At 36.5% G+C, this 15,240-nt stretch overlaps 1 protein-coding gene across 1 annotated transcript in view; it reads left to right on the plus strand.

The window, feature by feature from the left end:
• Positions 1-15,240, plus strand: part of LOC309416559 (intersectin-1-like) — a gene marked incomplete at both ends in the record, with an annotated part of 46,294 nt that overhangs the window by 15,283 nt on the left and 15,771 nt on the right. Inside the window, 10 exons of the mRNA XM_082016099.1 lie at positions 591-751; positions 2,234-2,413; positions 3,047-3,140; positions 5,868-5,968; positions 6,630-6,693; positions 8,666-8,803; positions 9,739-9,854; positions 13,320-13,582; positions 14,410-14,559; positions 14,736-14,876. Coding sequence (XP_081872225.1) covers positions 591-751; positions 2,234-2,413; positions 3,047-3,140; positions 5,868-5,968; positions 6,630-6,693; positions 8,666-8,803; positions 9,739-9,854; positions 13,320-13,582; positions 14,410-14,559; positions 14,736-14,876 — 1,408 coding nt within the window. The remainder of the gene's footprint in view (positions 1-590; positions 752-2,233; positions 2,414-3,046; positions 3,141-5,867; positions 5,969-6,629; positions 6,694-8,665; positions 8,804-9,738; positions 9,855-13,319; positions 13,583-14,409; positions 14,560-14,735; positions 14,877-15,240) is intronic.

Here is a 15,240-nt window from a genome sequence, read left to right on the forward strand (position 1 = left end):
CTGCTGAGCATGGTTTTCTTAACCATCAAATGAAGAAACAAAAAGGCAACTGTTTAAGTCAGACTACTTTACATGAAAGTTATTCAAGGTCTAGGCTCAATGTTTTCTCTTGAGTAGTATTGTTTAACTGAAAACACATTTGTATACTTACAGATGTAATGGTGTTTAGTAAAGTGCACAGATTTAAAGAATGTTTTATTTTAAGTGTAGCTAAAGTACAGACCTGCAGACTAAGTAATTTGATTCCCTGTGGTGCTCTTTGTAGTACCATGTAGTTTCATTTGTGTGATTTTGCAAAGTTTTTGTAGAACTGCATTAATTTTTCTTCTCTAGATGCTTCACTGTAGTTCCTCTAAGAGTAGAAAAGTGACTTTAAATATGTTTTTAATTACTACAAGAAAGAAATGAGAATCTGTCCGTTTAAACAGTGTTTTGTTTCATGACCATTTTTAGCCTGGCGTAATTGTTTTGAGGATAAATTAATTACTCTTGAATATACATATTCAATATGCATATGTGTGCACGCTCCTAGGTCAGTTCCTGAAGTTCATAATTTGAGCATCTAACTATGAAAATCATGTATTTTGTAGGGCTCTAGCTGACATGAACAATGATGGGAGGATGGATCAGTTGGAATTTTCAATAGCTATGAAACTTATCAAATTAAAACTACAAGGTTATCAACTCCCATCTGCACTGCCTCCTGTCATGAAGCAGCCACCCATTGCTCTGCCTAGTGCACCAGGATTTGGTAAGCTCTTTATTTTCTTCCTTGTTAGCTTGAATTGTAGCAATCTAAGTTGAATTTGGTTGTCATTCTGAAGTTTCTAAAAGAAACTTTTAGGAAAAAGTACTTCTAAAAGTACGTGGGCTCAAAACCAACTGCTACGACATGCATAAATATGCTCCAAAAAAAAATCTCAATGAGCTTTTAGCACCCAACCATACTTAATAACGTTAGTTGAGGTCCTGTTTGCTTCAGGTCTTATACTGCTCCTTCTACATCCAAACAAAAGTGTCTGTGGGTAAAAAAGGTGGATCAGGTAGCAGGTGTAGTGCATTCCAAAGTGATAGTTTTTATTTAAACTATTGTTATTTATCTCCTTTTTCATTAAGGGATCTCCAGCTTTTGCAAGATTAGCTATGTTTTTTGTGACTTTTTACAAATCATGGTAGTAATGCACCCCTCTGCTTTTATTTTATGAACAGTGCTGCATTGGTATTAGCTAGAGCAGCTGCTGATTCAGTTCTTGTGGTTAGTACTGCCAAGGTTGCCAGCATTTCTAGCAAAAGAGTAGGGAAGATGGGATAGTGAGAGGTAAATAAATAAATAAAGCTGAACCTCATGCTTGACACCTTGATGTTCTGTAGTGAGAAGTTCTTTACCTTTCTCTTTTAGTTGTTGCTGTGTCTCAAGTTATTGGTGCCTGAGAATCACTGCTGTCCTTAAGAAAAGGGAACAGTGCATTTGATAAACTGTGTGCAACTGTGTTGTTTGATCATTTGTCGCTTCCACAAGTTCTACAAACAGTTTTATTTCTGACTGTAAGAAATCAGTGAAATTGAACAGAACAAATACTGGTTTAAGTGCGAAAAGGCATAATAAAGTCAAAACCCTGAGAAAACCAGTAAAATCTGTGATTTGCTTTTTTCTCGTTCATTGTAAACTTGATCTCAGCTGTTTGCATACAGCCTCATTCTTCCCAATGACATGACTGGACCTCCTTAACCTCCCTGTTATTCATGCAACTGTGCTTACACCTAAAATACCTCATTACTGTGCTTTACCCTATTAGCTTTGCACTGTTTCATCTTGACAATAGGCTGCAAGCAGTTATCCTCAAGCTTGTTCTTTTCAGCTGTGGTTAAATGTAGGCTTTGGGTTCATTACTCACTGGAAGTTGACAGTGCTGCTCTTCATTTAGTTCAAGGCAAACAATTCTTTTCTTCAGCAAATGCTAATAGATTTTTTTGGTCAGTGTTGCATCCAATGTGATCTTACATGCATACATTATAAAGTGATATGTTGTTCCCTCTGCATTGTTTTATATTCCCCTGCCATGCTAATGGTGCAGTGGACTGTTAAGGGTTCTTTCAAGGGGTGTGTGGAAGTTTCCATTTCAATTTGCTCTTTAATTCTGCATTTGCTGCTGGGTTGCAGGCTGAAGTTAAATTGTTATCTCATATTAGAAGTATCTAAATTAGAAAAAATATCTCCTTTTCTTGCTCATAGGTATTGGGGGCATTGCCAGCATGCCGTCTCTTACAAGTGTTGCCCCAGTGCCAATGGCATCTATTCCAGTAGTAGGAATGTCTCCACCATTAGTATCTTCTGTTCCTGCAGCAGCCGTACCTCCCCTGGCTAATGGAGCTCCTGCTGTTATACAGCCTCTGCCTGCTTTTGCTCATCCTGGTATGCTACATAGTGAGACTCTGTTTACTGTCCTGCTATTAACAAATTATTCTGCCATTTTCTTTGGATCCAGAGAACAGTAGACATGGAATTAGCCATTCTAACTTGCTTTAAAGAATGACTTTGGGTAAGGGCTGTATTTTGGTTTAGCCCCATAGAATTGGTTAGCAAACTTGTATAGAAGAAGAAACATGGACATACTATACTGTACCAGTCAGTCATGCTGAGCAAAATATTAACCCTGTTATAATAGCAGTGTGATAAATCTAGCTTGCCAATAAACTGTTGCCTAGAAATTGGTCTTCTCCTATCTGTTTATAACTATTGAAGGGCTGCTATTTGTTGGGATTACTTTAAAATACTGGAATACATATAATTTCTAACATTAATCACAAAATAATTTGATACTAACAGTTTGCATAAAACTGCAAAAGTAAAAAGACATGAGCGAAGTACCTCTGTGTTTTCACCTATTTTGTTAGACACTGTTAACTTATCTTAATATTTTTGAAAGGGTTACCATCAAAAGAACCATAATCCTTGTATTTGATGTTAGGAACTAAATGAATGTAATTGAAATTCCACAGTTTAAAATGCTAATACTAATAAATACATGTATTTTCTTATTTACAGCCACATTGCCAAAGAGTTCTTCCTTTAGTAGATCTGGTCCAGGATCGCAGCTAAACACAAAACTGCAAAAGGCACAATCATTTGATGTGGCTAGGTAGGTTGGTATGGAATGAGTGTACATGTATATCTGGTTCTCCAGAGTTAGAAAAACTACTTCGCTTTCATAAAATTGTTTTCTGAAATAATATTTACTTGCAGAAATCAATTCCTGCTGAGATACTGCTTCAGGACTTCATAGGACGCTGTGGTTTTACAAGGACTGCTCCATGAGTACTGAATCATTGAAATATAATAATTAACTATTACAGTATGTGTTGACACTATTTTCAAACTCTTGAAAAAGTTATTAGAAAAGCATTTGCTTTTGTAAACATAATCTGCATTGTGTAATACTGCACAGACACTCCTGTTAGTGTGAAAACATAACAATTAGCAACTCTAGGATTATTTTTAAAAGCAAAATATTTTCTAGTTCTCATATTTTAAATCCGCTTCGTAAACTGTTTCTTATATATTCTTCAAGTTCTGCATGAAAATCACCTAAAAGGAAAAGGTATCATTAGGCAAAATTTTTTACGTATTTTACTACGGTCTGAGGAAATGTATGTAACAAAAAAAAGCTTCCTTAGGGGGAGGTAAATAGTAATTTCCCAAAGTCTTTATAAATCAGAACTTTCTCACAGATCTATACTACAGGTTTTTTTTTCATGAAGAAAATGGATTGCGGCATTATTGAATTATCTATTTTTATTTTCATTTTTCTTCTGCAGGTTTTTCTTGTGCCTTGCTATTAGATAAGTGACACTACTGGTTATTGGCAAATAGGATTAAAAATCTTTCAGAACAAACAATTCTTTTTCTGTTTGAAATCTAGAACTGTCAGGAACATAGTAGTGATGCTCTGATACAATTTCCAGAGGTACAAGAAGTTACCTGTTTTGTCTATAGGAACAGTTTTAGTATTCATAGTGAATGAAGTTCAGGGAACTTCAGCTGAAATGGCTTCTGGATACTCTGTAAGAGGGCTGTCATACTTTTGGGGTTAGCTATATCTGAATCTTGCTGGTCACTTTTATTGCCAACAGAGGCCTGAACCTCAAGTGAGATGACTTCTTTTCTGAGGTGAAATTACATGGTTCTCTGAATTGGCTTGGGCTGAGAGTGAAGCTTCTTTAGCTCAATCACAGTTACTTCTGAAACGTCTGCCAGCACCGAAAGGGGTATTCCTTCAACAGACTACTGCTAGTGCTGAGTGATGAACTGCCATGTGTCTTCAAGTTTTATGTTGGAGAAAACAGATAGCAAGGTAATTGATTTGCAGAGTTTATGGAAAGGGAGGAAGAAGAGCCAGGTTCATTAAATTGAAACGTAAAGTTGAAGTAGGTTTTTTGTGGTGTTTTTTTTTTTTTTTTTTAAGCTGAGAATTATTTTGAATTTTGAGAAGGGTGAAATAAAAAATTCCATTTGCAGTGCTTTTATCAGTCTGTCTGCCAAGCCACCAGTAGTGAACTCTTGGCGTATATGAGTCAACTGTTTTGTCCTCCAGCGTTTTTTCTTCCAAAACTACCATTTGGGTATCCATGAAGGAGAGTTTCATTACTTAATGTGTAGTAACTTTACTTCACAGATCAAGGTACATAGATATGTAAGACAAAAGTTGATGTAAAGTGTGGAAACCAAATCTAGAGGCAGGCATTCACATGGATAAAACTTAACCCCCACTTAATAGTGAGGGTTGTGGGTTTTTTTGGGAGTTTGGGGTTTTTAAAATTTTTTTAATTCCAGTTCTTATTTTCATTATTTGAGATGCAGCTTGGTTTTGCTTTCCTCTCATGAAAGACTATTATTAAAGTACAATAGTTTGGAAGTAGAAAATAGAAATAGAGGTATTAGCTGGTTTTGGTCTTGTCATCTGAGAATAGGGTATGAGGTCAATTAGTAGAGCATTTATATAATCCTCTCACCGCAACTTTTAGAGATCATCTTATGCTATTGGCTCTGTGGACCAGGGAAAAGGGATTTGGTGGTTTTAGTTCTTTTTCTTTTTTTAACTGTAATTTGGTATGCTATTACAAATGCTTATTTAATCTGGCTGCCTCCCTCCCCACTCTCTTCTTTTTTTCAACCTTAACAAAAAAGGACAAAGTTTGAATGTGCCTAAAGACAGAAAAACTGTGCTCATTGTTTTTCAGTATGAAGACTTGTCAGCCTTCAAACATCGGAAATTATAGCTACAAGTAACAGCACTCAACCTATTATGTGAATGAATTAGAAATGAGAATATTCCATTTGTCAGTTGAGTTCCATTATGAGAAACTTTGATTGCTTTCACGTGTAGCTTTTTCACACTTTTGTCTATGTTTTCAGCACATTTTACATTTGTTTTCCTTAATCAGCTTATGAATTATTTGGCTTATTTAATGGAATTAACAACCAGTTAAAGACAGGGTAAAATGAGATATTACTTTTGCTGACTGCGGTGAGGCATTTCCTATTACATGTTTTGGTAAAAGCTTTTAGCTCCTCTAAACTCTTTAGGATACTTAATTCTCTGCTAGTAAAGAAAAAAGGAAAACTGTTAGGTCTCTTATTCAACTTTACCAATAAACATCTTCTAAGACACTGAATTGTGATAAATGTTTTGAAACAAGAAGTTAAACCTGTTGTGGTTTCAGGAATAGAAGGGAATATTTGTGAAAAGAACCATTTCGGGCATAAAACCTGATCTCTGTACAGCACTTCATCCTGTTTTACCTGTTAGCTTCATGTGATTAAATTTCAAATTATATTTCTCCCCTCCTTATTCTTTTTCTAATTCTAGTGTGCCTCCTGTGGCAGAGTGGGCTGTACCTCAGTCATCAAGACTGAAGTACAGACAGCTGTTCAATAGCCATGATAAAACAATGAGTGGACACTTAACAGGTATTGAAGCAGTTTTTGTTGTCTCCTTTTTTCAAACTGTAAAAGACCAATTATAATAGCATTTAGAATGCTATTTAGATAGAAAGAGGCTCTCATCTCTCTCTCTCGACACCGTCAATATTTTTCTCTTCTAATATCCCAAGTGCTTAATGATCCTGTTTAGAAGCAAATATTCATCGTAGCTGGGATCATTTTATCACTTTCTTTCATTTATTTTCTGCAAAGTAAGTTAGCACTAGTAAATGATTCTTGGAAAGGGTACAACGGGTTGGTTATCTAAAAACTTGTGCAGTCATTTACAGTGTTCAGTTCATCCACTGATGTGGTTGCGTACCCAGTTTCGGAAAGAAACTAGAATGGTACACTGGCTTACTTTTACTACTTCTTGAAGCATCTATTTGCCTTTCATAGCTTGCTTTTTTTTTTTTTAAATCTGAGTGATTGTTGTAGAGAAGGGAAGGGTTATGTATTTTTTAGTATTTTCCTTTTGGCGGGGGGGGGAGCCTAGAGATAGCAGTATTGTATAGCCTGTTCATGCTGATAACATCTCTTCAATGTTACCATTCAGAACTAAGCTTTGCTTGTGCAGTAGCTGCTTGATAATGCAAGAAAAGGAGAAAGTTTGCTTATTTGTTTGTTAATTGTTGTTTCACTTTGTTAGGTCCACAAGCAAGAACTATTCTTATGCAGTCAAGTTTACCCCAGGCTCAGCTGGCTACAATATGGTAAAAAGAAATCTATCAATTTCCATCAAACTGGAAACTGTACTTAAACCTCTGTGGGTTTTTTCCTCCATTTTCAGTCTCCCTCCACTGATAAATCATTCTGCGTTGCTCTTTTTAATGTATAACTTCATAAACCAAAACCTGCACTGCTATGCTTATATTAATATTACTTCACAAAACTAAGAGCGAGCATCTTTTATGCTATGCATATAGATGTTTTTTAAGTTGGGTTTCAATTATGGGATTTTTAGGCAGACCAGATGTTCAGCCTCCTATGTCTTCCACATCCCTGGCCACTTGTGACACAGCACCACTGAAACATATATTTGCACAGGTAGTACAAAAAGAAGCTTAATCCAGAACCATACTTTCTTTGGGGCTTGTCTGCCTTTTATGCGAGTTTCTAAGGGCTTATTTCCAAGCGACTGGAGTTACATACGTTTCAAAAAAATGTATTTTAAAAGGATTTGTCTCAGCTTCTCTTGTTCCATTCAACTTCTTATTTGCTGAAGTTTATTATGTTCTTATTGTCACATGGAAAGTTGTTGCTAATGAACGTCTGTATTTTATAAGTCTTTGCTTGAAAACCATTGTCAACTCACTAACCCATCTGACTTCTGCATGAGGATGTCAACTGTGTTGTCTCTCTGATGTGGCAGTGCAGTAGCACTTGCTTTCTTTGCTAAGAACTGATGTTTTTGTTATATCTTAAAAAGCTCTGTCTCCTCTGTTTTCTAACAAAGCTACCATAAAGAAAAAAATATCAACCTAATCATCCAGCAGATGATTAACCAAAAAATACTCCACTTATTGCCAGCGTTTAAGTAGACTGTGTGGGTAGGGAAATGACATCAGCATACTCCAGGAGTTCTAAACATAAGTCTTAGTTTTTGACATTCAGAACTGCCAAGACAAAGAATGGATTTTATAGCTTTTTTTGTCCTAAGTATTGCTCCCTTTCCTGATACTTACTCCCTGGCAGTAGAACCGCTGTTGCTGGTCTCTGGGGCAAGATTTGTCAGTCTGTATTGGGATTGGATTCACTGGCTCATAGACACACAAAGTGAAGTACTGATATCTAGCCTGTCAGCTATTTTGTAGCAGCTGTTTTGGTATTGCCATAACAAAGATGTGGACCCAGACTGTCAGGATAGTGGATCGAATGTATCTGTGCATGCTAAATTTTCCTTCTACTGGCTTGTTCTTGTGCCCCAGCCAGCAAGGATCAAATGAGGCTCTAATTGTCTTCCAAATTTAAATCCCATAAACAAAGTCTTGTACCTTGAGTTAACAAAATAATGTATCAGTTTCTTACCTTCAATTTTCACAGTATCATGGGAGATTTTCCTGCATGATTAGAGTGCAGCACGCTAGAGAAACAAAGTTGGTGTTTAGGCTGTTAAATTTTGTCCAATACCACCTTAATATGAGTAAAAGCATTTTGTGCATCTCTTGGAGCACTGGTTTTAGGCCATTGAGAGACATTACTCCATAATTTTTAACATGTGCATAATGCTAAAATGTTTTTGTGGTTGTCAGGACTAGAATGTTAATGGCTTTGATTTTAATGCATACATGTACTCTGGAATGTGGGATAGGAGACCAAATCAAAAAGTTCTACCAGGCATCAGCTGATTCTTTTCTAAATTATATTGTGTAGTGGGTGTACACAAGGTGTTCAAGAAAACTCCATTGATTAACATTACTTATACAGCATACCGTACAGGCAGCACTCAAACAGCAAGTAAGTAGAAGCCCTGGCTGTAAGGATAGTTCCAAGGCAGGCATGCATGAGAAATGTGGGAAACAGTGAAGCATTTGGTTTTTGCTTTTTATTTGTTTTAAAGAAACAAAGTAATGTGGAAAAAAGTGAAGTGAATTAATTTGGAACTGAATACATTAAAACTATGCTTTTTAACAATGATTTTTAATCTTTAAGAATTTACTGACTTTGTACCTTTCCTTTAAAAAGGAATCTTTCAGATATCGATCAAGATGGAAAACTTACAGCCGAAGAGTTTATTCTGGCTATGCACTTAATTGATGTAGCTATGTCTGGTCAGCCGCTGCCACCTGTACTGCCTCCAGAGTATATTCCACCTTCATTTAGGTAACTGATTATAATTCTGGAATCTTGCTCATAAATTGTTATTTTATTTGGGAAAACTGTCCTGTGAGTGCAAAGGACAAGAGATTGAAAAGTAACCCTTCTCCTTTTTGTACTGCATCTATGGCACAGAGTGCCTTCTCATTTGGAAATGCTTGTCTCACTTTTTGGTTTTATTACAAGTAGTGGATGCTGGAATCAGCAAGAATTCCCTGTAAGAGTACAGTTTTGGTCAATGTTTTATGCTAGCGTACCTTCCAAAACTTACTCAATCTGGCTGTAGAAATTTAGAGTGTTTTAGTTCAAGCTTATACTTCTGTAGAGCAAATGGGATGTATTGGAATTGAAAACATGCCATGAATTTACACTGTAGCAAATTCAGATGTCTTTTTTGGTACAGTTGTATCTGTGAATACTTGTCATTACTTCTATTTCTCTGTTTCACTTTTTTGTGGAGAAATGGGTGGCAATACAATAACAGCAATGGAAAGAAATGTTTGCATACAATCATAACTTCATGTTCTTCAGGAGAATATGTAAAGATGACAATTTTTTTTATTCTGTGTGGGGTCCTGTCTTTACATTGACTATAGTAAGCTCTTCCTTTGTTTTTGCAACTTTTGCTGTAGTATAAGTCAGCATTTCTCCAACTTCAGACTGGTCACAAATAAGAGATCTTGGGGCCAGGGTTGAACACAGCTGTAAGTTGCATGGTGCTGTGAACTTTGAATGAGATTTCTTAGGTCTCCAGTGTGCGCTGTTGGGACTCTGGAGGGCATTGTTATCTTAATGGCAGTGGCTGAGTAAAATCCTCTGGGCAACACTGAGGGAACATTAAATATCATTGCATTTAATTTATGATTTCATCATTAAATCATAAATAAATTTGTCAGGCAGAGGTTCTCTTAAGCAACTTGGAATTATCATTTTATTGACAGAAGAGTACGCTCTGGTAGTGGCATATCTGCTGTAAGTTCAGTATCTGTAGACCAAAGGTTACCAGAAGAACCAGCATTAGAAGAAGAACAGCAGCAACTGGAAAAGAAATTACCAGGTAAGCAAGCAACAATAGAGATGTATTGTGTCCTGTTATCAGAGGGGTGTTGTCATCAAGTTATACGCTGTGGAGTTGTAAAGACTTACTAAGAAATGTTTTCTTTCTAGATCAGTTTGTGACATGTCAGAGGCACAACCTTAGCCATTGCTTGGTCCAGCTGTTTCCTGACTGTTGCATGATCACTGTGTTAGTGACAATGGAGATAGGAACAACTTTCTGGCTGCTTATCTTATGTACTCTCAACAGAGGCAGCACTTGGCAGACCTCTTATAGGACTGCAATGAAAACTTTTTACTACTTCCATCTTCTGACTGAGGTGGAGTGTAGTTTGGCTTACGTACTCTTTAAATGTTCACAATATACATACAGAGGCTTGTTTCATTGCAGTCTGTATAACAATATGCTTTTTTATACAAGCAGCTCTGCTTTTGAGGGTGTAGGGGCAGGAAGAACAGGGAAAAAAGAAAGAGAGAAAGCCTCCTAAATGCTAAATGTTAGGAAACATCTTAACACTTTGATCATTCTTTAACTCTTCTTTGTACTTTCTTTACATTTGCTCTATTTTATTCTAAGGTGACTAGAATGTCACACAGTGGAAGATGTAGCAACATGACAGATTTATACAGTGCCGTAATAATGCTTTTCTGTTTTGTTCTGAATTATTTTTCAGGTTTTTTTTAATTGATTCCCAACACTGTATTGCCTCTTTGATCACAGCTTAGATCTGAGTCCATGTTTCAGAAGACTTTCCCCAGTGATGCCAACATCCTTCGACAAATCTATTAACCATTTTAGAGCTCATGACTGTGTATGTTTAGTTAGGATTATTTTGATTCCCCATGTATACTACTCTGTATTCATTAACATTTGAATTTCTTCTGCTGTTTCATTGCCAGATCACTCAATTTTGTGAGATTCTTCTAAAGCTCTTCACAGTCAGGTTTTTATTTTAATACTGTGACTATCTGACATCATCTCCAGAAGCTGTCTTGTTACTTTTCAATCTCTTCCAGATCATTGTTGCACACTGAATAGCACAATTGCTAGTAGAGATCTTTGAAGGAGGCTACTAAGAATCTTTGTGTCACTGTGACAGTTGGTAATTTATTTCACCCCTTGATTCTATTCTTTTGACTGTTTGTTAGTTCCCAAGGATCTTCTGTCTCTTTCCATACCAGGTTAGTTCAGGGGATCTGATAGAACTCTTGTCTTTGGTTTGTATAACTAACTGCTGCTGGGTAATTCCTGGCTGTAGAAGGATGAAGGGAGATAGTAGGGACCACTGAAACAAACCTCACCGTGGTCTCACAATGAGGCGTTTGGTAACAGGTGAGATATAACCCTTCTGTATTGGCTCTTGGAGGCCTAAGTCTTGTGTCTCTGGAATTAGAGGAATTTGGTGTGCAGTTTGTAGTGTCAGGAAGGTCAACCACTTCCTTGGGTTAGTTTATTAGACTTCAAAATCATGCAGGTGTTCTTCAAGGTGATCTTATTCAACTTGCTTATTGATACAATTGGGTCTATTGGACTTGAGGGGCAGCTTTTTCCTGCATTGGTTCTTCCATGGTATCATGTTTAGTCATGTATACTAACTAACTCTCTCTCTGTAGCCTCTGCTACTTTGCCCACTGTGGGAGTTGACTTGTCTGTAGCTTTCAGGATCATTAATACTGTCTTTTCTTGAAAGACTGGTGTTGCACTTGTCATCTTCTAGTCTTAACAGCACTGACGTTGATTAAATGATGGATTGCACAGCACAGCTAGTCATTTATGAATTTTGTATTTTAACTATGGGTTAGTATTGTCTGGGTTTGGCAACCTGTTACTCTTCATACTTTGGTTTTATTTTTGTTCTAAAGCCATTTCTGTTTTCAGTTAAAGAGGAACTAGAGTGTATAAGCTGTTTACTGTATTTGATGTATAGATTTTCCGTTGTAAAGATTGCTTATAGTAGTGAATGTCATTTTGCTTTTTCATTGGCTTTGCTGAATCTGGCTAGGTGGGTTTTTTTCTTTTGAGATGTTTGAAAGAGTTTTTGTTGTTGGTTTTTATAACCTTTTAGAAGCTTTCCCTTAAACATAGTAACACAAGCCAGTAGCTACTTATTTAATTTGATAAAAATTGTTATTTTCTGTTTTCATACTTTGATATGCTTTATTTTGTTATCCCTGGTAGCTACTTTGATTTTGCTGAGTAAACATTCTAGCTTGTTGGGCAACCATCTTATAACCTGGTGTTTCTTCTTAATGGTATGTGTTTTCTGAGCCTTAAACATGGTATCTTAATATCCATGCTACTTGCAAGTGTTTTGCCCTTCTACCTATTCCTCTTAACTGACTTTCTTGACGTAAATATTTTTTCTTTCTTTTTTCCTTTTTTCTTGGTTTCCTAAGTGGGGATTATAATCGCATTCTCTATCAGTCTGTATCTTAATTTTCTTTGAACCCAGTGGTTAATTTTAAACAAACTTGACAGACATCAAAGTGGTTAAATTTTTTAAAGTTTTATGAAACTTTATGATTGGCAACAGGAAAGGGGGCCAAACTTAGAAAAAGACAAGAATTCAACTGGTTCAGCAGATGTCGGGCCAACATGTCAGTTAGTGTGTGCACACTTTGAAATAAATATGTGCTATCTCTTGACTTGCATGCCAAAAACGCACATGTTGGGCACGTAGGGAGAGAAATAGATAGTATGGGGTATGGGAATGGGACATATAGGGTATGAAAAGAAACAGAAGGTGAAGTAGAAAGAATAATTTGGAGGAACTGTGAGGGAAGGGCCTAGGAACGTGGAACAGGGGAAGGACAATCCCCAATATTGCAGAAGAATGTCAGGGAACCTGTGCTGGAACTGAGGTCATTCTTTTAGGATGGTGAGTGATGAAGATGTGAATCTGCAGGAATCCAGTCTTCCTGAGTTCAGCTGCTCAAGAACTTAAGCAAGCCATTTCTTTTCCTGACAGTAATGAGTAATCTTATGAGAATATAAAGTTTAAGTACATTCTGGTCATTTGCATAATGGCTTTTTGATAATATCATCAGCTGAATTCTTTGCCTTACTTGTAGTAATTCAGGTGTTGGTTCTTGTACTGCTTTTAGTAATCAAATGTACAGAGGAACCCCAGATTCTGTGTCCACACAAAGGATTAGATGGCAAATGGATTGTCTAAATTATACCCACTTGCTGGGCCTTGTGGAGAAACCTAGAAGCCTGAGGAATGGGAACTGAAATTCACACCTTGGTTTCCTAAGGATGTGGGTTTAAGAAGATCTACAACATAAATGCTAATGATAAAACCTAGAATTACTTGTAGAGCTACATTATTAGTAGTCGAGAGCTGCATCTAGTACTGTTGGAAGGTTGTTTCACTTTGATTCAGCATATATGGATTTTTTTTTTTTAAAAAAACTTGGTAGCAAAGTTTAATTCTCCTTTGCCCCATGTTTCCACACATTAAAGTTACATTTGAAGATAAAAAACGTGAGAACTTTGAACGTGGCAATCTAGAACTTGAAAAACGGAGGCAGGCTCTTCTGGAACAGCAACGCAAAGAACAAGAGCGTCTAGCACAGCTGGAACGAGCAGAGCAGGAAAGGAAAGAACGTGAGCGGCAGGAGCAGGAACGTAAAAGACAACTGGAGCTAGAGAAACAATTGGAAAAACAACGGGAATTGGAACGACAGAGAGAAGAGGAAAGGAGGAAAGAAATAGAAAGAAGAGAGGTAACCAACTGGATAAAAGGAAGGTGGTTATGTCAGTGGCAGCTGTGTTTGATTAGAACAAAATGTAGTGTGAACATTAAATATTTTGCCATAATTTTTGGTAAGCAAACTTTTAAAGAATTAACTTAAATTTCTGTGGTTTTGAAGGTAAGGAAAGAGTCGGCTGTCTCTCTTTGTTTTTCATGTGAAATTAATGGATCAGACATTTAGATCTAGGACAATGTGCTCCTAACCTCTGACTTACATTATTGTTATTGTTATTATTAATTTTTTTCTTTGTTATAAAGAGATGCTGGAATGAATGAAGAAAAACTTATAGGCATTGGTGGCATTCATGATTTTCCTGTAAGGAGTTTATTTGTTAAAGAAAACACATACTGGTTGACTTAAAAAGCTGTTATTTTCGCACATTGCCAATTAATGATGCATTAAGTGCAGTAGCATTTGACTATTCTTTGCAAAGCTGCAGAATGTCTAATGTCAGAGGTTGGAGAGAGATTTGAATGCTATCCTGGAGAGTTCTTGAAGTCTTAGTATGAACTTGTTAAATCAGAAGAGTGGATCTTGGGAAACTGATTAAAATGGAGTGATATTCTGTTTAGTCACCTATCAGCTATACAGCAAAGCCCATTTTCACCAGTGCTTTCAAGTGAGCACTTAAACAATTGAGCAATTTGTGTGCTTAAATAGAGGCACATATTTAGTCCACAGTTTAGCAGTGTATTTAAATTGTTTTAATTGCACATTAGAATATGAATATCAGTGATTAGAACAGTTTCTCAAAATAGATATTTCATAATTTTAAATTTTTTTTTTTCATGCTAAAGGCTGCAAAACGGGAACTTGAGAGGCAACGGCAACTTGAGTGGGAGCGTAATCGTCGGCAAGAACTACTAAATCAAAGAAACAAAGAACAAGAGGATATAGTTGTTCTGAAGGCAAAGAAGAAGACCTTAGAATTTGAACTGGAAGCTCTAGTAAGTGATCACGTTGCAGATAAAACACACAAGCACAGTAGTGATGGTGATACGGTCATGTTTATTTTCTATAATTTCAACTTTTAAATACAGAACAAAACTACTTTTTAGATCCTGACTTGCATGACAAATGATTCTGGTAAAAAAGAGAGCTTTTTTTTTTTTTTTTTCTAAAGAATGATAAAAAAAATCAGTTGGAAGGAAAGCTTCAGGATATCAGATGTCGGCTGTCTACCCAAAGACAAGAAATTGAAAGTACAAATAAATCTAGAGAACTGAGAATTGCAGAGATTACCCATTTGCAACAGCAGCTACAGGTGAGAAAACTTTCTCTAATTTTGTTCTTAGCCTTGCATTTTGACCTCCTCAGCTGCATCAATATCCTAAGCAAACTTGCCACAACATATGATGTGTAGTTCCTTGTACATGAGGAATTATTGTGGATAAGTTGTCATTCTTTTAAAGGAATGTTCTTCAGACATGTCTAAGGATTACTTCCTACACTTGAGGGTTGTATCTGTGATTACTACTTCGTCCTCATGGAATCCTGTTGTGGGGAGCAGTAAATAAATTGTTTAGCTGAAGATGTTAAAGAGTTTTGGGGAAGGAGAGTGATATTTTATGGCATGTATTTCTGTTGACAGGGATTGCTGGTTTTGTGCTGAAAGAAAGAATTGACCA

The sequence above is a fragment of the Phaethon aethereus genome (genome assembly GCF_964289735.1).
Source record: "Phaethon aethereus genome assembly, contig: HAP1_SCAFFOLD_212, whole genome shotgun sequence".
Lineage (NCBI taxonomy): Eukaryota > Metazoa > Chordata > Aves > Phaethontiformes > Phaethontidae > Phaethon > Phaethon aethereus.